Source organism: Silurus meridionalis, chromosome 21 (assembly GCF_014805685.1).
Source record: "Silurus meridionalis isolate SWU-2019-XX chromosome 21, ASM1480568v1, whole genome shotgun sequence".
In the NCBI taxonomy this organism is placed as follows: Eukaryota; Metazoa; Chordata; class Actinopteri; order Siluriformes; family Siluridae; genus Silurus; species Silurus meridionalis.
This window is the reverse complement of record NC_060904.1, coordinates 7,213,087-7,235,544: the sequence shown is the minus strand read 5'-3', so window position 1 is coordinate 7,235,544 and position 22,458 is coordinate 7,213,087. Positions and strand designations below refer to the sequence as shown.

Below are 22,458 nucleotides of genomic sequence, written 5' to 3'. Positions count from 1 at the left end.
ATTGAGACATCAACATGAAAGTCACATCTGAAACATGTCAGATGTGGGCAGTGGCATAAACAGGAATACATTTTCTGTCTAATAAAAATAAAAAAACTAGGTATTAAACAAAATGAATATAAATGTCTTATTATTATGATGTAGGGTCATTATAAGCCTAAACTTTAGGGTCATCTATAAGCCACACCTTTCGATAACCACACAATTTATTAGTATTTATTGTCTTGGAAGTGGGGTCCTTGTGTATTTCTTTTTGGGTTTCTTTGAGAATCGCCTTAAAGCTTTTAACAGATCATTTATAAATAATTTATTTTTCTACTCACAGAATTGCAGGCTCCATAATGAATTCAATCAGTAAAAGAGGATGCAGCTTCCAAAGTCCTACAGAAGACTAAAGTGATAAATCACTTTGAAGGTGATGGTTTTTTTCATGTGGCATCCTCAAAGTTATTGTGTAGGCTAGTTCTTCTGTTCTCACTGAGATTTTTGGATGTTTTGGAGATACTAAGAGTGACTGAACGTAGAAGCTTTGAGGTGTTCATTAATCAATCCTTGAGAAAAACATCACCTTATCAATGATTACACATCATTTTTGCTTTGTGTATTATTAGTGTTTTATGTAAAATATTTTATGCTTTTACCATAGAGATTTAATGACAGGAGAGTATTTAATGAAGACAGCATTGTTGTGAGCTGCAATTAGAGAAACTGCGAAAAAAATAAAATAAAGCATGATTTAAAAATTCAACAGGGTTATAGTGTAAATGCCATTTTTAATAGTGTATTCAGCTGGCCATTTTTTCTAAAGAGCAACCCAAGAATACAGCCACACAAATGGCTTATGCAATGCGATAAATGCTTTGCTCACATGCTATGCCATTAAAAAATTGCCTTTAATCGAAGGCTCGATTTCAGCTCCATGTTATTGTCCTGCCAGCATCACTCATCAACAGCCAGTAATTGCCATGTGTGCACATTTCGATTTTAGCCATGTTTCCATCTGTCAACAATCAGGATTAGAGTCAATAATGGATTCTGGATCCATTGGATGGATCAGATTTGGATCAGATTTCCTACCTCTTTGTTAGTGTGATTCCTAGTGTATTATGCTATTGAGGACCAATACCACATTTTCTTCCCAGTACAACGGCAATTAGTTTCTGCAGCTTTGAATCTATTCCTTCATACATGCACTTTCTTGCTGGCATCTTTATTTAGTTTAAATGGATGTATTTGTAATTAATGACTAAATCAATCAATCAAACTAATACTAATCTCACACTTATAGAAACTGGGAATATTCCACTTCACAAAACACTAAAATATTTGGCAACAGAAACCTGAAACAGTGCCTTTTTTCATTAGCCACTTATCCAGTACTAAACATTTTTGGGTCCCTCTCAGGTTCATTATCTCTGGTATCGCCAAGCTGCCATTCTTGGGCCCTTGAGCAAGGCCCTTAACTCTCTGTACTCTGGGGGCACTGTATCATGGCTGACCCTTTGTGCTTCCAAACAAGCTGTGATATGGGCAAAGAAAGTAATTTCACAGTTCTGTAATGTATATATGACAAATATAGGCTATTATATTCTATTGTATTCTACAGAAACCAATGCCACTTAGAATTGTAACTGCATTGTTTCTTGTTAACACTTTGGCCTTTTTATTTGATCTCTCAAACAAGTGGAAAATTATATAAATCTATTGCAATGTTCTTGGGATAGCTTCAGGATCCCCCACAACCCTGATCAGGATCAAGTGCATGCAAATGAGACTAATATTGACAAGTGAATGCACAAAAGAATGAATGAATAAAGTGTATGTAAAAAAAAAAAAAAAAAAAAAGAAAAAAGCCCTCTATGGTCACCAGCATAGCTTAGGTCTTTCTTCCACCTTATAGGTCCATAATTGGATATGAAAACTTCATAAAACTTTAAATTTGCTTCCTAATCACCTCTGTTCCTATGTCATAAGGCCTGATTTTCTTACATCTTGCACAAATAAATCAGGCAATAATTAGAAAACTAAAAATGACATTTTCTGCAGAAATTGTTATTACTCTTTGCCCTTTCAAAAATTTAACACCGACATGAAGCTGCATATGCAAATCAGCAGTCATGTGTGTAAGTGTTTGTTGAAGTATAATTAATTTGGGGAAAGTTAGGTAAAGAATCTTCTCTTTTTGGCTGTTTGTGCCTTTAGAAATATTTTTTTATTAGTGTAATTGCAAATCCCGTTTGGGAAATTTTATGCAATGTGCACATAGGATCATTTTCCAAATGTCATTTTTGGATTTTCTGGACCAAGCTGGGAACTTGGAAATGTGATCTACTGTATGTCTGAATCAGTGATTAGTTAGAGCATTTCAAATTTTCTCGATATTGTGAATGGGACTGGAATAAAGCCATTTCTAGGAAAATTCTGGCAAAAATTCCTAAATTCAATGTGTACATGCCAAGTTTGCTCTTTAAGATATACTAAAGAATAGGTGATATAAGCATTTTAGCTAAATGACATTCGAGTTGTGACCCCCAAGTGTCTGGAAACTAGAAGAAGATGATAAAGAAGAAAAAAATGAAGAAACCCTGCACAATTATAATGGTGACGCTTGCACTGCGTAGCAAGCACTATTAAATAAATCTCTCTCTCGCCATTTAGCACCTAAGAGATAGAGAGCATGGATTTCACGAAGACCAGTTGTTTATCTGGATGTCTCCCTTGTGCAAATTCACCATATTACTGTTTTTTGATTTCCCATGGCCTTCTCTGTTTCAGCTCACCTGCACCAGTTCCCTGCATTACTTTTGCTTTTACTGCTTTTCCATGGGATTCATACGTTTGTTCATTAATCTTATTAATCAATCCACATGTGCCCCTTTGTTCTCTTGTTATCATCTGGAGCAGTCAATAAAATTCTGCTGTGCTTACTGCTTCTCAAGAGGCACACATAAATAATGCGATTCTCTGGTTTTTCGATATTCTGGTCACAACAGAGCTTTCAGTAAGAGCATTAAAAAGCATCTTTCAGGGGACAATAAGTATGATAGATATTGAAAAGATGAAAGCCACAGCACTGTTGAATTCTTAACCTCGGTTGGTCAGAATGTGTTTAATATATTTTATGTAAAAGCAGGTGACAACAGTGGGCACAGCAAAGCCTAAGCACAGATTTATATTAAGTTGCATAGTTATCGCTTCAGTTGTAACAGATGATTCACAGGGAATTCTACATAAATGGATTTAAAACATGTAGTTGTTAATATGGTCAAGCTTTGATGAAAAAAAAAGATGTTTATTTAGCATAAGCATGTGAAGGAGTCTCTTTTAACAGTTTTGCAATAATCAAAGGAGAAGCTGTATTGTGTTTCCTGGCACAAGAAAGTGTTCAGGACAGGGATCTTTGTGGTTTCTCAGTAACAAGCTGCAATTTTTTGTTTTTATCAACTTAAAAAGAGACTGTTAAAGAAGTGACTCTTTCTAGGTAACGTAATGTAAGTAACAACATAATTATATATACATATACAGTATATATAAGAATTTTATAAGAATAAAAAATATAATGTATTATGCTTCAATAAGAAAGAATTGGTGGTCTATGAGAAGTAAAAGACTTTGTGATGAAAGCATGAGCTGCAATAAGCAAAGAAATGATTTACCTTCTAGGACTGGATTTTCACCTCATTCCAGAATCCCGGGTTTGTAAACCTATGATAAGAGTATGGTGAGTTTATGAGATTACTAGTGAAAGGAAACAAGATGGACTGGATGTGATGAGGAAACCTGAAATGCACTTACTGCCCCCTGGTGGAAGAGAGAGAAATGTGCAAAAAAAAGGAACCTTCAGGTGTCCAATCAGCTTAGGGCCTGTATCTAACTGTAAAATCACCTTAAACGTTTTTTTTTTAAAGCCGGAAAAGGTTACGACTTATTAGTAGTTAAAATTGTATAACAATTTGAATGTATTTTACTTGTATTTATTTGCAATGTGTGTTTTTAAGGAATCATGAAAATGTGAAATATACATGCCGTATTTTATATGGAACAGTAGTGGTTCATAGGGGACCAACAATTTTACCCAGGTTTTCACAGAGACAGAAACTGGTTGGTTAATGAATTGTGATGGGGAAACAGTGAAACAGTCATGGAGTAAAACAGCAATATTATTCGTGGTGTGCATAAAAAAGAGGTTATACGTTGCCTTGACACTTTCCTGAAATCTGCAACCAATGTGAAATTCAGATTTGCTATTCAAAAATATTTGGCATAGCTTTTTAATCAGTTTTATCAAAAATGATCTAAAATGAAGGCAGCTGAAAGTGAAAGGTTCTGGGATTCAACCTCACAGCCTTCTGGTCATTAAGTAATTAAGCTATAATGTGTTAGAATTATAAATGTGTACAATGGAATCTGACTTATAATGTTTATAATGAAAAAAATCTAAGGACATATGTATGTTTATTGTGCAGATGTGGGGGCTTTCTTCGAGGCAGGGACTCTGGTCCGCTATAACCTGGTGCCCGAGTTGATGACAGCTACATCTAACAATGAGCAGAAGGATTTGAGTCCTTCTCAGCTGGCAGACAAGAACCTGACCCAAGAAGTTGTGACTTTCAGTTTCAGCACATCCAGCACTCCCAGTATCCTCCTGTACATCAGCTCAAGGAGCCGTGACAACATGGCAGTGGTGCTACGACACAACGGTACTGAATAATGAGATCTAAAGGCAGATACTCAGAGAGGCAGACATACAGTTAAAGTGTAAATTATATTCGTCTCTGTGCTATGTCTCGCCTGAACAGCGAGCGACCCAATGTATCAGTTTAATGACCTCATTCTGAGTGTCTCAGCAAAATGTATTTATTCATTTAGTCAGAAAACTGATGTCCTGCTCTAGAGAGTATCTCAATTCAACCAGTAGAGTTAAATAATGCCGAACGGCAATTTTAGTATGTGGCCTCATCCTGTCTCTCTTTATTTGTCTGGCACAGTCACTTTCTCTCATATTAACTCAAATAAACATGTACATCAGTGGGTTCTGGTCCATTAATATTTTGCTCTGAGGGGTATTTAAACTACAGTTTTGTGTTTTATGCAATGATACATTGAGTCAGTGTCCTGGAGTTCACGTATTTCATTAGGGAATCTGACTGAATATTATTTTAGACATTGTTCTGTGTTTTATAAAGTGCAAATCAAGCTGCATGAAGATAAGTTTTATATGGGTTGGAGTTGATCTTGACTGGCTAGCTATAAAGCTCTGACTTCAACCCTATTGAATCCAGTAGGGATGAATTGGAATGCTGACTGCACCCCAAGCCTCCTCACCCCACATTAGTACCTGACCTTACCAAGCCCAAGCCCCATGTCTCTGAGTGAGTGCAAATCTCCACAAGCATTCTCAATTTTATTTACAAGCATTTGAGTTTAACCTCAAATGGGTTGTTCTAAAAGTACATTCAAATCTTATGATCCACAAACTTTTGTGCATACCTGAAATAATCATAATGTTCCACGTTCTATACTTTATGGAATATATGTAGAGGACATATTCATGTACAGTGAAAAATCGGCAAATTTTGGACGCACCCCCACAGCCCCTATGGTACCTTAGTGAATTCATCTAGACATTGTCACTTTAATACAATAATGTGTTTTAAAAGATTTTAAAAAATTTGTTAGTGAAAACAGTTTTAAATGTTCTTCCTAACGTTCCTAAACATAAGGATTTCCACAAATTTTAAGATAATTCACAACTTGCTGTTAGTTAGGTTCCAAATTAGGGCGAATTATCGGGGGTTGACTCCCGAGAGAAATAGTTTTGAAAGGAAGGAGGAAGATAGTGAACAATGACTTTCTTGGTAGGCTACTGTTTAGATACAAGCCGTGTAACAGACACTGTCTTTCATTAAAGCCTGTGTAAAGTTCATTAGTTTCAATGTAGGCAATGTAGGCTTATAGACAGGTGCGGCGTATTTATGTTCAAAATAAAAAATTTTGTCAAACTCAGTGGGTGCGGCTTATATTTGGGTGCGCTTAATAGTCCGGAAATTACGGTAATTAAAACAATGATGCGATTGCAACCAACAAAATTCAATAGTAAAAAAATACATTTGTGGAATTTACAGTGAAAGAAAAATAGCATGCTTGCATATATATATGCACACTTTTATAATAGGACATGGGGACTGTGCTGAGAATTAAATACTTATCATAAATTTATCATCAATTAACTGATCATGATTATCAACAAAATAAAGATCAGCTGTTTCTGTAGTATTTTACTGACTTACTGATTCATTCGACTGTCAACAAAGAGCTTTCAAAGCAAATACAGGATCTCATGTTCAAAAGGTAAATCAAAAGAGGGGTACAAAAGCATTTTCCAAATAATACATGCACCATAAAACACCACGAAGGCCATCAATAACGTGTGGAGAAAATGAGAAAATGGTTGTCCCTTTAAAATTGACAAAGAAGAAAACTTGTCAAAGTGGAGGACCTAGGGCAACATAGGTCTCTTAGCAAAAAAAAAAGAGCTGCAGGAATATCACCCAATCCCATCTAAAGCCCCCTAAACCATGTGGTAAATTGTGTTATGGTCTGATGAAACCAGAGCAGACTTTTTGAGGTATTTGGTTTAAAAAAGTATAAAGCTCAAATAACAGTATATTTTGGCACCTGCAGGACAGGCAAAGGTAAAGACAAACTTTGGACCTTCCAGCATGATAACAGCCAAGTAAACAAATGAATAGCTTCAAAAACAATGATGAAATAGCTTCAGTCAGAGCCCAATACTCTAGGTAATGGCCTTGACTGCATCTAACCAATTGAATAAAATACAAAATCTGGCCCTGAAATTAATTCTGGAATGGAGCTCATTAGCGTCACCCCTTTCCCTGAAAGGCTTAAAAAGCATTTGTAGCTCGGCAGAAGAATTGAGGTTAGCCAGAGAGTGGGAAAGTGAGTTATCCTGTATCCTGAAAATCTTATGATATGGGTTATACCTGGAAATGACTTTTCCATATTATGTATATTGGTCTGTTTTAACATTGCATATATTTATTTTCTTTCTATCATACTGTCCTTTATAGGGGTCTTCGCTCACCCATGTGTTTGCACTGTCTCCCTCAGGTACCCTGCAGCTTCGTTACAACCTCGGAGGTCTGCATGAGCCCTTCACCATTGATCTCGATCAACGCAATTTAGCCAACGGACAGCCACATAATGTCAATTTAACTCGGACAGAGCGAGAAATACACGTTCAGGTGAGATTAAAAATGACGTGTAAATATGAATGGCCCGTAGTAACATCATCATCTTCCTGTAGTTTTCATTATGAGAAAGCCGAATGTATATAAATCCATTCGGATGATGTGTTCCTTGTTGGAAAGTAAGCACTTTATTATTATTAATTTAATACATTTAGTTCAGCTACACTTCAAGTTGAAAAATAAAGAGCTTAAATAGTCTCCTAGTGGATAAATGAAGTTTATACGATTTTAAAATGTCATTTAAAATGTTTAAAAAGTCTGGACTTTGTTTTCTCTAAGGCGAAATTTATTTATGATTCATTAGCAGGAATCATTAAAACTTGCGGGCTGTTGAGGAGATTGAAGCTACTCAGTGTGACTCATCCGTCTTAAGCCTGGCTATTAGCTCGCTCTGAAAAAGTTAAATAAGCTGAAAGCAATTAAAGTCAAAGTCCTTAGAGGTGCAGCACAAAGAATTAGATTGCATTTGAATTGCATTCGATTTAGAACATTTTGCCAGCATGGTGAAATAAACAGTTTCACATTTATCACTCCAACACATCCAGTGAGAGCTGAAATGTACGGCAGAAAGGGACAGCTGGTCATCATGTTAGATGGGATACTTAAATCTAATATCGATTAAGATTTTGTCGATAAAACGATTAGGACTGAGCAATGTATTAAACACTATATAACACATGGTTGGATGTAGTGGTAGTTCAATGTTTAAGATGTTAGACGTCTAATTGAAGTTAAAATCACAACACCTCCAAGCTGCCACTGCTGTGTCCTTCTACTCTTGAATGTGTTTGTTAGTTGTTGATGTTTTAGAAGCAGAAAAATGGGCAAGCGTAAGGATTTAAATGAGTTTGACAAGGGCCAAAATGTGATGTCTAGACAACTGGGTCAGAGCATCTCAAAAACTGCAGCTCTTGTGCGATGTTTCTGGTCTGCAGTGGTCAGTATCTATCAAAAGTGGTCCAAGAAAGGAACAGTGGTGAACCAGTGACAGGGTCATGAGAGGCCGATGTACATTGATGCAGATGTGGAGCGAAGGCTGGTCCGTGTGGTCCGATCCAACAGACGAGCTCCTGTAGCTTAAATTGCTAGAAGTTAATGGTGTTGATGCTCGACATGTCGGGACTGTTTTTGCAATAAAATGCGGCACAACACAATATTACGCAGTTGGTCATAATGTTATGCCTGATCTGTGGCATTAAAATTATGCCTGATATTATACCATTTAAAAATAATTTTACAATTTAGAAAAATAATTTTTGATATTGTTTGCTCTAAAGAAATCCCACATTTAATATTTATGAAAGGCAATCCCTAGAGTCATTTGGTATTTATGGTTTCTTTATAAAGTGACCATTGTAGTTTTCTGGGATAGTAAGTTCAGTAGAAAGAAAAAAGTGAGGCTGGTGAAGGCATGACTTCTTGTATTTGATAACTAACTAACCACAACATAAATGTAACTACAAATGGATAAAAAAAAGTAATTCCTCACTTAATAAAAAAAAATATTTAAGATCATTATTAGTGGAATAAAACATGCGGATGTACGAAAGTAATCTACTTAGGGTTCATATTATACCATTGTTGAAAATGATCCTATATTTTCCTGTTATTGGATTGCCATACAGCATAGCTATAAATCCAATGTTGTATTTGTCTTATTTCTTGCTCTAGTTGGATCACTATCCTCCAGTCAGCTACACCCTGCCTGATGCAGCCAACACTCATTTCACTCTGGTCAAAAACCTTTTCCTAGGAAAGGTCTACGGTGAGTGTTGTTTCTTCCTAAACAAAAAAGCCCAAATAACCTTTTCTCCTGTACAAGTAGGGCTTGTGTAGTGTTGGTACAGCCTGAACCCATCACCAGTAAGACTACTAAATCTCAACAACTATTTAAATATTGATAATCTGATTCATTTTGTTCAATTATATTTCATCACTAAATACAAAATGATCTGATCTTATTTGGCTGAAAAAGAAGAAAAGGTAAAGCTGTCCACACAGTGGAGTAACTTAGTTTCATCCAGTCTGAAAACAGAGACATCAACAGTTTTAAGTTTTATTTGTTAAATTATTTTTCCTTTTTTTTAAGAAAATAATGTAATTTATATTACTGGAGAAATTAGATTTATTGTTGTTATACCTTAGAATACTTCAGAATGTGTTATACATAAGTTGTACACAGTGCATTTTCTTTAAGAGAAAACACTCGCACGATGACAAAAAAGTGTTTCCTTAATATTTTCAATAAGACGTTACATTCCAGTAGAAATGAAAAATATATATTCATAAATCAAACATTATCTGGGCAGCTGAACGCCACAACCAGCTTCCAAAGTGGTGATTTGGGGCCCCCTAGCGTCCTGGTGGGGCCATATGCCTGGCACACTCTGCATCCCATCCCCTGTAATCCCTGTAATGGTGCCCCTAAAGGAAAACTAAGAAATTATTCACTAAGCTCTATACTGTATATTGCGCACATATATGGAAAAAGTGTGACCTGTTGCCCTGTATAATTTTTGCAGGTAAAAAAAAAGATTAGTTGGCTGCCTTTACATGTCTCAGAGGAAGCATGTCAGCATTTACTTGCCCTAGTTGATAGTGGTTATATAATGGATAAAGGCCAAATTAGGAGACCAAATTAGGAAGAGAATTTGGACAAGTATACTGTGGAAAAATAAAACCATCCAGTGAACAGCCACTATGCAGGTAGAATGTCTTGTTAAGGTTAAAGGGAAAATGGCCAAAAAAGTAAATAAGTAATAAATAAAATGTGATTTAATGTAATGTATATCTTTTTCTTCTTTCAGCTGCTCCAATTAGGGGTTGCCATAGTGGATCATTTGTCTCCAAACCACTACATCTGCCTCTTTCACACCCACTACCTGCATGTCTTCCCTCACCACATCCATAAACCTCCTCCTTGGCCTTCCTCATTTTCTCCTTCTTGGCAGCTCCATCCTCAACATTCTCCTACCGATATACCCCGTGTCCCTCCTCTGCACATGTCCAAACCATCTCAATCTAGCCTCTCTCATCTTTTTTTCAAAACGTCCTACTTTGAAAACTTTTACTGTGTCCAGTTTGACAGTTGTTCGTTTCTTATAAACAGGTTGCGAGTCGTGCTGGATAAGGCCTGCCAAATGCCATGCATGTAAATGTAAATATAAGTCCATAAGAACAAGATTACTATAGAAGCAACAATTCCATAGAACAAGATCATTAATATAAATGTGTGATTTGCATTGCAAGAAAGATATTTTACCTTTCTTATTTCTTTGGCATTTTACATGAGACAACAGATCCATGCTGTAGCTGTGTCAAATGTCCAGGTTTTCCCCCAGCTCACTGTGTAAATGAGATACTAATGCACACACACACACACACACACACACACACACACACACAAACAAGGGAGAAGCCCTTGAGCGGGACCCATGAAGACACATTACACTCAGCAGCCAGCATAGTGTTCAAGTAACATTACCATTTTTATTGTATAAGTAATAATGTGACTGCTATAGCTGCATGGGTCAGAATAATGGATTTGTAATCATTATATCGGGTGCGTACTTCATTCTTGAATAGCCATTGTTGCTGAGAGCTGCATTATGTGTGACCGTGGCTATGTGATGTGCTCAAAGCTGGTGTGAGATTGATCTACAACCATCCTGCATATATATATATATATATATATATATATATATATATATATATATATATATATATATATATATATATATATGCAAAAAGCACTGCACATATGATTTTTCTCTCCTCTCTTTGTGCAGAAACTGGCCCTATTGACCCAGTGCTGACAGAAAAGTATAACACTCCGGGCTTTGTAGGCTGCATGTCCCGAGTGCAGTTCAACAACATTGCCCCTCTGAAAGCAGCTCTTCGCTCACACCCCTCTCTGCCAGTGTCACACCAAGGCAAACTGGTCGAGTCCAACTGTGGCTCATCACCTCTCACCATCTCACCAATGTCAACCACTACTGACCCCTGGCACTTGGATGGAGGTATGGAATGTTTTAGCTTAGGTAGAAAAACTACCTACAAATAATATGAGACAGATCCCAGCTATGTGTGTCATAGTTTTAATGTCATTTTAATCAAACTATTAATGTTACAACCTTCCCCTTGTGAGTATTATATATTCATCAAGAGTAGTGTCCTTAATTTTATTAACGCTAGAGAAATAAGCTTTTGACAATGTCTTGAACATAAAAACGTGTTTCACGTTATAATAAATAAATATAAGCTAACATACTAGCCTTCAATTTTTATATAAAGCTAGCATACAAGCCTTTAATTTGGAGATCATACTGGCCTCGGCATCATCGCTGGCACTGTTCTGGTGAACCAGCCTCTTAGCCAGCATTTTGGCATAGAATTTCTGGAAAACGTCCTTATCTTCAATGTATTTGAAAAACACCATCTTTTGAAAAAAGCAATTATTTGAACGTTTTTTTTTTTATTTCAATATACAATGATACGGGATTGTCCTGCAAAGGTGTGTGGTGTGACAAAAATATCATATCATATCATATCAACCTACTGCTTACATGCCTACTTATCGTTGATATGATATGATATGATATATGTATATCATATCATATCATATATATATATATATATATATATATATATATATATATATATATATATACACACACACACAATATTATGGCTATTTTGTAAATTCATGACTATCAATTCCATTTCATTTACATTTTACAATAAACCTTAAAAAAATCAATCAGAAAAACTGTACCTTATGCATTCTGTAGGTGCCAACTTCCCGTTCAATGAAGAGATCATACCGGATGGAGTGAACAGGAATTCAGCAGTAATCGGAGGTATGTAATACTGCAATGTTATTAGATTTTTTTCTTTTCAGAATGACTGGATAATATCTTTTTTGTATGTGTTTTACCTGGTAATTCTTTTACAGCCATTCAATTAAATAAATTATTATTTTTTTTTTTGTATACCAGTTTTAACAATGAACATTGCAGCTTTACATAGACAATGTGGTGACATATTTCCATATTCTCTGTCCTTGATTTAGGTATCATTGCCGTGGTCATCTTCACCATCCTTTGCATTCTGGTGTTCCTGATACGGCACATGTTCCGCCACAAGGGAACGTACCACACCAACGAATCCAAAGAGGCCAAACGCTCCGAATCGGCTGACACGGCTATCATCGCCTCCGAGGCCAATTTCACTGAGACCATTGATGAAAACAAGAAGGAGTGGTTTATTTAAGACGTATTTGCTGCTAAACCTACATGCACTCTCTCACTAAGCATCTAGAAAGTGGGAGCTGTTTCACAAGTCAGCTGAGAACCTGAACTGAACTGCACGGAATGGCTCGGGTCTGTTGTCTTTGGACGATCGAGGAGTCTTTGACATTTTAATTGTAAATTGTGTGAACAAAACCAGACCAGTAAATTGTCATTTTGTTTGATCAAAATTTTGGTTATTCATATAGATCATTTTGATTGATGTTCATTTTTGACCTTTACTTTTTTTTGTAAATGCCTCAGTGTGTGGCAATGTGGAAATTTAAGATGATTACAGTAAGCAAAACATTTTACATTTATGAATGTTTTTTTTTTATAACTGACAAACTTTAAATGTGTGTCACAATCAAATCTACGAGACACTGTATATCAGTAAATCATAGAAGTGAATTAACCCTGGTCCTGGTCCAAATACAGCCCAGTTTGCCCTGAATTGCCATTGCTCAGCAACAAGAACTGTATATTAGGGTGGCAAAGATGATCAAATTGAAACATTCTATGTTTTGTTTGAAACGTAATGTAGCCAATAGGAAGAAAACAGACTGATAATACAAAAAGCGAATGAATAACCAAGACAGCAAAGAACTCAATAATTTAATCCAGAGCAGCATTCAAAGAGGATGCAGGAATAAGGTTAAAGATGATCAGACAGCTAAAAAGTATTTTGAAGGATTATGGAAATTAGCTGACATTCATTTGCAACATGTCATTTGCCATGATTCATACAGCATCTCCAGTTTTAATTATCCAGTAATTTGCTTAGTTGGCGCATGGGGAAATATGAATATATAATGAAATGTGAATATGCAATTGTGGGAAATCAAACAATAAGGTTGTTATTTCTATTCCAAATAGAATAGAATAAACTGTCTAGCTGCTAATAGGTCGTGTTTTCTGTCATATTATCTATAATCTATCCAAATAATATAACATAAAAACATAACATATTAGATCTCTTTTTTATAATGGTACTTTCTTAGAAGCTTATTTAATGCATTTAGTCTTCTTTTTGTTCCTTAATTAAACAGAATTCCATTAAAGATCTGCATTTAAAATTCTTAAGATAAATAAGATAAATGCACACTTCAACCCATTAGAGGTGCTATGGGAGTAGAGATGGTGTTTGATCTCACTTATGTAGCTATTACTTTATTAGTGCAAAAGATACACTGATTAGCCATTACATTAAAACTACTGTCAGATGACTGTTAAATAACGTTGATCATCTCATTAAAATGGCACCTGCTGTGAGGTGGGATATATAAGGCAGCAAGTGAAAAGTCCGTTTTTTTAAATTGTTGTGTTAGCAGCAGGAAAAATGGGCAAGTGTAACGATCAGAGCAACTTTGACATGGGCCAAATTGTGATAGCTAGACGACCGGGTCACAGCATCTCAAAAAACAGCAGGTCTTGTGTGGTATTCCCAGTAGGCAGTGGTTAGTACCTATTAAAAGTAGGCTCTTGGATTTGGAGCGCAAATCCTGACAAACTTCATGTTAGTTATGACAAAGTTGTCAGAACACAGTGTATTGCAGGTTGCTGCATATGGGGTTGTATAGCTGCAGACCGGTCATTGAGCTGAGTCCACCATTAAAACTGCCAAAAATGGGTCCATAAGCATTGGAACTGGATCATGAAGCAGTGGAGTAAAGGTGGCCTGGTCTGATGAGTCAAGTCCTCTTTTTTTCATCATATAGACAGCTGGGTGCCTGTTTTTGCTTACCTGGAAAAAAGATGACAATAAGATGCAGTATGGGAATGTAGCAAGCTGGCAGAGGAAGTGTGATGCTCTGGGCAATGTTCTGCTGGACAATCTCTTTCAGCAAAATAATGCACCCTGCCACACTTCAAAAATTATTCAGGAATCATTTGAGGAATATGAAAGAGTTTAAGATATTGGCTTGGCCTCCAAAGTCCCACTATCTTAATCTGAACAAGCATCTGTGGGATGTGCTTGATAAATAAATCCAATCCATGGAAGCCCCCAGCTCACAATTTACAGGACTGCTAACATCTTGGTACCAGATATCACACAATATTAGGCAGGTTATAAGTGAATAGTGTATTCTATGACTTTTTTGGTTTTAATTTAAATCCTCTACAACCCTGATCAGGCAGTTACTAAGGATGAATGAATGAACACTGCAAATGGATTACATTAAAGAATATGACCATTGTGTGTCCCATCATAGCTCAATGGTTGCTTTTAACTGCATGAAAGAAAAGCCTCTTTTTCACACAACTGTTGTTGTACACACCCTTTATGCACTTCTCTATTGTGCACTAGTTGATGCCCAGTGAATATTCCTTAAGGGAAATTTATAAACATTCACTACCAACAGAAAGGTTAAGTTTTTATATTATATGAATACTTTAAAAAAGATTCATAGCACATGCCATGAGCAAAACCCTAGACCCCTAACTCTCTAATATTTTAATTAAAGCAACAGATCAATAAATTTTTTAAAAAATGTTAGCAGACAAAAAATGAATTAAGATCTTTTAAAAGTGCTCTTGTACAAGGATCCATTATATTCACATCTTATTTTACAATCAACTGAGGTTAAAGTGATGAGGCTATATCAGTGATGCCTTTAGCCTGAGACCATTAAAACACAAAAATGCCAATGAAAAAGGAGTACTTAATTAGTTTATTTGTGTTGCAGTTGAAATTAAACACACGATAATTGTCTAAATCTAATATAGGTCAAAATAAATCCATTTTAAAGTTTTTCTATTTGAACTTTATAGTGTTCTCACTTTAATAACGAATCAGACGATGGCCACTTCACTGATACAAAGCTGTTTTTACAAAAGTAAGTTAAAATGAAGCAATGAAATAAAGTACATTGCACACACACACAGAGCAAGAGAGGTATAGAGCTGTAACAATACTGCTTGTTACTGAAGATAAATTTAAAAAACCTACACATCCTACACAGAAGGAGATACATTTTCCTCTGTCCTGTATAGAAGTGCGGTGAACATCTAACAATGTCTATAATTCCAAATTTTTGTACATAGCTATACCAGATAAAATCAAAGACTTTTACATGACTAAGTAATTGAATGACATGGCGTGATGACAAAAATTTTTATAACAAAAATGAGAAAGAAAAACAAACATTTTCATTATATAGGGTGCATAAAAACTCTTCAGTGTATTAGAGCTTGCTAAAGCTCAGTGATTAAGGCTCTGGGTTATCAACTTGAAATATGTGAAGAAAATAATTTCATGGTGCTTTAATGATTTAGATTAATTTCATCACTATTTATTTTTTTGGTACCAGTATATGTGTGCTAGGGGAAGTGGTGCATTTGGGCAGGCACTGAGTTGTTACTCATTTCCTCTCAGGGTTCTCTCAGCAACACCTTATGGACAGGCTTAGTCATCAAACATTTCACATGAAATTATCACAAGAGAGGCAGTATTGTGTTTTGGTGCCATGATTAAAAAAAAAACGGCACCTCTACATCGATGACTGTATGCTTTTGGGATTTGAGGGAACAAAAGAACTTATTCTACAGGAAAGACTCTTTCAACCAGATATTGTGTAACAGTAATGTGTTATTATTGTAAAAATGAATCACAGAGTAGATATAAATATGAGATTATATATAGAGGTATAGTTGGGATGTGTATATTTCTCTTGGTGACTTGGGCTGGTTTGGATGTGCATTAGTGAGATTGGTTCCATGTGCAAAAAGCAGTGATGTTAGAGTTAGAAATGTGCTTATGATCACAATGTTAAACATTTGCAATCATTTATTATGGAATGTATTAGCATTTACATAAGAAATATGGTATTCGTGAAAATCAGAGTAGTTTGGAAAAACATTCCAATCCCATGACAGCTTTGGGGTAAATCCAAAAATAATGTTACAAATACCACATATATTTTCTACTACTTTTTATTATACAGAAATCATTTTAAAACCTGGAAATGAAGACAAATATTACCCTCTGGATTATTCTAATATATATATATATATATATATATATATATATATATATATATATATATATATATATATAAAAGAAATGGCACCCTATATAAGAAGGAAGAGTAGCCAACATGCTGCAGTGTCTCGGCTGCATTACTGGAAGTACACTGTGCATAGGAAATGCTCTGTTTTGTCATTTAGTTTTTTATCAGCTCACTGAAAATGTTGGAGTGTCTTGCCTACCACTAAATGTAAATCCACTAAATGCATGCACTTGGTAGTTTACGGGTACATGGGATTTATTATAAAAACACCAGTATGAACATTCTGATGACCACTTTAATTGTCACACGTTGTTTAATGCGAGGCAAGAAAGCAACGGCAACAAAAACATATTTTAGTGCACTAGGTTTGAACCCATGAACCAAGGTTTCTGTTCTGTGAAAATGCTGCCTCATTTCAAAAGTTGCTTTAGATACATTCTGGTGTGAGTGAACATAACTGTTTAGTATTGTACACTGTGAATAAAAGTTATTTAACACTGACACATGCCTAGATTGAACATAAACTCTATGATGGCTAAGATTTTATTTATCTGTGTCTGTTAAAAGTGCAAAAATAATCCCACCAGAAAAGTGATATGTATAAAATGGCATCTGATATCTGGTTCTAAGTTAAAGTGATAAATTACATTATTACATATGTCAGTTTAAGAAAAAGATGATTTCCATGAATAAAATTACGAGAGCTTTTATTTTTAATTTATTTTTAGCATTTTAATTTTATTTATTTATTTAATCCTGAAAGATATGAACAAGGAGTTTTACCATGATACTGCATCTTGACATATCTGTATGTTGTCTGTATATTACTGTACATGCATTTTTTTAATGCTGATTTAAAGCCAGCATGACCACTGTATGTGAACTTGCACATACTGTAATGTAAACTACTGTGGAATATCTGACCTGTATTTAGTCTTTTGGGTGTATTTTCTATCCTTTATTATGGTACTAAAAAGTCAGGAATGAATAGTCTAATACTTTTCTTTTATATTCGGTACTTCTGCCTTCCCAACCTGTCCTGTAACATAAATTGCAAAATATGGAATACAGAAATTTCCAGAAAACCCAGGAAAAAATAAATAAGCCTGAATATTCTTTTGGAGAAGAAATAAAGGTTATTTCTTACATTTGCATGGATCTTGTTTAAAAACTGGAAATGCTATGGAGTAGCCAATGTCACAATGGCATATGGTCATCACAACCCTACAGATTCTAAAGAGCTGATCTGCACATAATATGATTTGCACCTGACCCCTTTAACTATCGCCATTTTATGAAGGACTGCAACTTGCAAGGTTAGCAAGTTGTTTTTTTTAGACATTTATGTGAACACAGAATCCTTGTTCCCTTTCAGGGACCCGAGCTGCGTCGAAAGGCTTTGGGAACACGCCTGAGTGCTCATGCTCTGAAATAAGGTGTGTAATCAGTGAAAAATTGGACGCTGGCCGTCACATGACCAGGAAGTATAAAACGCACATGAAGAGAAGCCAGCACCAGCTTGTTCGTTCTGACTTGCGGAATGAGCTGGATGTGGGAGGTGCCCCGTATTCACTATCTCCGCCGCATAGCGGATCTGGCTCTCAAAGCCACCAAAGAGACTGCTAAGGCCATTGGCCGATCTATGGCTGCCCTGGTGTCTACAGAGAGGCACCTGTAGCTCACTCTTTCAGAAATGTCTAATAGAGACTGGGCCGTAATGCTGAATGCCCCATTAGCTTCAGTAAAATAAGAAACAGGTAGCGGCGTTTCAGCGGTACCTCCCACGCCGCTCACATGGGGCTGCTCAGCGGGCGCAACTTTGGGAGGTACAGAGACCTAACGTTGTGAACTGTACTCCCCCCATGAGGGATCCTGCTCGGCGCTCGGCATCAAAGCCCAGTGAGGTGACAGATCTGAGGACTGTCATCTTCAACAGGAAGGCTTTGAGAAAAAAGGGACTTTCTGGGGATCCGGCCGTGAAGGGGTGTGTTGCACCACTGTATCCGGTGCCCGCCCTGGTCCTGGGACCTGGTCCATTAACCCTGCCACCCATGGTGCTTCAGAGCATGGCCAGCTCCAGCGAACTTTCTCCTCGGTTTCCACCGGACATCGTAGTGGTCCTGGAGATCTCGCCGCCTCCTTCAAGGCCCCTAGAGTCGTTTCAGGCACTAGGCTCTAGGCACACCAGAGGTCAGTCTCGAGAGACCAATACCCCTAAGAGACTTCCTGGCAGCCTTCAAAGCTCTGCCAGGCATGTCTCAGTGGGTCCTGCCCACTGTAGAGTGAGGCTATTCGATTCATTTTGAGTCTCCACTTGAGTCTCCACACTCCACTCTGGTGTAAACCAAGCAGGCTTTGGTCATGAAATGAGAAGTAAACACTCTCCTGAGGAAGTAGGCCATCTACAGCCGGTACTTAATAGTTCCCAAAAAGGACGGAGTGTTGCGTCCCATTTGGATCTACGTCAGCTGAACCACTTACTTGTGAGACTTCAGGATGCTGGCCCCCAAGCAGGCGTGTCTCAAATCAGATCCAAGGACGGGTTTGTCCCGGTAGATCTAAAGGATGCGTACTTTCATGTATCCATACTTCCTTCTCACAGGAAGTTCCTTACCAGCTTACCAGAATCGGGTTCTTCCGTTTGGCCTTGCCATCTCACCCAACACCTCTGGTCTTTCTGAGACTTCAGGGCATCCGCGTCCTCAACTATATTGACTATTAGTTGATATTGGCTTGATCAAAGCAGTTAGCGGTCCGGCATCGAGCTGTCATTCTCGCTCACATAAGGTTTGGGGTTTCAGGCTGAAAGACGGGAAGAGTGTGCTTTCTCCATTACAGAAAACCACCTATCTCGGCATCATATGAGATTCAACTACTTTGCACATGGAGCTTTCCCCTGCCCGCATTGTGGCCATCCTTACTGCCGTCAGAGAAGGGCAGCCTCTCACTCTCAAGCAGTTCCAGAAACTGCTAGGGCTCAAGGCAGCTGCGCCCTGTGTTATCCCACTTGGCCTTCTGTACATGAGACCCCTTCAGTGGTGGCTCAGGACCCTTGGGTTCTCACAGAAGGGCAATGCCCTCAATACGATCAAGGTCACGTGGCGATGAACAAAGAAGCAGACACCCTGTCGACGCAGGGGACCAGACCCAGGAAATGGCGCCTCCACCACATACGTATGTGGTGGAGCAGATTTGGGAGAGATTTGGCAAGCCCAAGTAGATCTGTTTGCGTCTCAAGAGACGTTGCATTGTCCCCTATGATTCTCCCTATATCCACAGCCCCACTGGGGCTGGACGCCATGGCACAGGCATAGTCTCCTAAGTTCTGCAGTCTCAGAACCTGAATCATCAATTTTGTCCGCTCAATTTTGTTAATTCACCTAGAAAGTGAATCAGATTGCTAATCTGTTTAGGCTGCACTGTTTGGCTCCGACCAAACATCACAGGGTCAATATCTGATTTTGATGAGTATGTGTGTTGGCAACAGCTATGCAGGGCAGGCAAGGGATAATTGAGCCAGCCACTGCATTCATAAAATGAACCCTTGTATGGGAAAATGCGCCCTTACAAGCTAGAGAAGTGTTTCTATGTTGAAAAAGCTGGACAGACTTAGATTCAGTCCTTAATGGCCATTTTGGGGTAAGATGATGTAACTTCACACAGAAAAATAAACTTTTTTTGTACATCCATTGCTAAACTTAAAACATGTATTCTATACAGTCAGACCCCGACTTACGACATATCGACTTATACATTTTCAGAGATACGATGGTCACTCAAAGAAAAGAAAAAAGGGGAAAAAAAGAAAGAACATAAAATTTATCATCATTTATCCAAGAAAATTTTAAAAATCCGCACGCGGTCAGTAGATTTGACAACGCCGCAAACAGTGGGGGAAAAAGGGTGTCTGGCAGGCATGCGTTGGCGGACCCACAAAGCTCTGTGTCTTCCTCTAGTTAAGACGTGTTCAGTGTTCTCATGTGTTCTCATTCTCAACATTTCTACTTACATAAGTAAAGGTCTACCTGTATCAAATTAGAGATTTAGCAGCAATGTTAACCTCACATATGATAAATATCTGAAATCAGCCAGTTCCCAAGACTCAGGCCATGCAAAATCTAGCATATGGAAATCATGATTTTTAGCAGTTAACATAATAATAAGGAAGGGCTGGGAAACTGGGACTAATAAAATCTCACTTAAAATATAGAATATACAGGACATTGCCTGTTAAAATATATTTGCGCATTTTCCATTTGTTTGTATGCAACAAACTTTGTAAAAGGCAAAAGCATGCAAAGAGCTTCTGTGGACAGAGGAGTCCAAATGTAATATTTTTGCTCTAACAGAAGAACTTGTAAGAGGCAGAGAACGGGAGAGAAGATTTCAGGATAACTTTCCTGAGGTCCTTCTTTAGATCAGTTTTTGAGCTGGTCATAACATGTCTGTTTCGTCTCATGTTTCATTTTACACCCAACCTACAATTAATATTTGGTGGAAATAATATAATTTACATTAAGCAGTTACTAAAGATGAATGAATCAATAAATAAATGAACAAACTCTAACCTACTTAAACCTGCATGATATACATGTACTAACCGCCTATTATGGACAATTTCGTAGTCTGAGAAGGCATATTTGTTAAGGAGAAATAGCGATTTGTTACACTGATTTTTTACCTTACACCCTTTAATTTTTACGTTTTATTATAAGGCATCCAAAGACATCCTATACATTTGTGTGCCTCCAGTTTTGTGGTAATAGTTTTCAAAAGAACCACATAAGAAGGAAAGGTCAGGTGTCCCAGATGGGCAGGGTTTGTGATGGATTTCTGTGTTAGAGAGTCATGCACAAGCTAAGGCCTGGACCATGAGTAAATTAAATGTTATCTTTAAAAAAAAAAAGGAGATCTATGGGTTCTGTCACCATTATATTATTACACTGGAAAAAGTAAAGGTATTTGAAGATATTGGTGGCAATAGATAATAGGAAAATGGGAAAAAAAAAAAGATGGCTGTTACACGGGTTGGAATATAAAGATTGTGATGATATATAAGGATTGTGCTTTCACAGTGTTTTTGGTGTTTCTACTGAATTAAGTCCTTCTTCTTTCATACCACAACCCTGGATCCTGATCTAAGTTTGTTTCCTTTGCTTTGCTTTAGTTAACTCTTTCCAATTCCTGGAAACCATTATCTCTTAGGTCCTCATGTGAAACCTGAACATCAGTTCTCTGATTAAAAAAGCACACCAGAGGTTGTACTTAATGGTACAGCTGAAGAAGTTTAACCTACTGAAGTCAAAGATGGTGCACTTCTACACCTCTATCATTGAATCCATAATCACCTCCTCCGTCACTATCTGGTACGCTGCTGCCACTGCTAAAGACAAAAGCAGACTGCTTTGCTAAGAAGGTGACTGAATGCAATCTGCCACCTCTAAAGGACCTGTACACTTCCAGGACCTAAAAGCAGGCAGCTAAGATTATGGCTCTCACCCTCTTAACCTGAACACAAACATTTTGAGTCACTGCCCTCTGGCAGGAGGCTGCGGTCCCATCAGGACCAAAACTTCATGCCACAGAAAGTTTCTTTCCATCTGCAACTGAAGTCATCAACAATACCAAGGAAGACCACCTCATCTCCTATCGTCTTCATGAACACTATCATTACATTAATGTAACCCTCACACTTTCATTTTATATGCGTTACATTAAGAGAAACAACCATTTTGCACCGCTGCACCTTTAAACTCATTTGGAAAATGGTTTGCACTTCATTTGCAGTGATTGTAGGGAGCAGACTGACACGAGGTAAGCGTTGGAGAGAAGGTGGTATAAAAGCAATGGAGTGTGTGTTAGAGAAGTGAAGAAAAGAGTGCAGGCAGG

The 22,458-nt window shown here is 37.3% G+C and overlaps 1 protein-coding gene across 1 annotated transcript in view; it reads left to right on the top strand.

Moving 5' to 3' along the window:
• Nucleotides 1-16,539, top strand: part of LOC124403782 (contactin-associated protein-like 2) — a 264,257-nt gene extending 247,718 nt beyond the window's left edge. The window contains 6 exon segments of the mRNA XM_046877556.1: nucleotides 4,467-4,700; nucleotides 7,132-7,265; nucleotides 8,943-9,036; nucleotides 11,060-11,290; nucleotides 12,062-12,130; nucleotides 12,343-16,539. Of these exon segments, the coding sequence (XP_046733512.1) occupies nucleotides 4,467-4,700; nucleotides 7,132-7,265; nucleotides 8,943-9,036; nucleotides 11,060-11,290; nucleotides 12,062-12,130; nucleotides 12,343-12,542 (962 nt within the window). The 3' untranslated portion in view covers nucleotides 12,543-16,539.
• The last annotated feature ends 5,919 nt before the right edge of the window (nucleotides 16,540-22,458 follow it).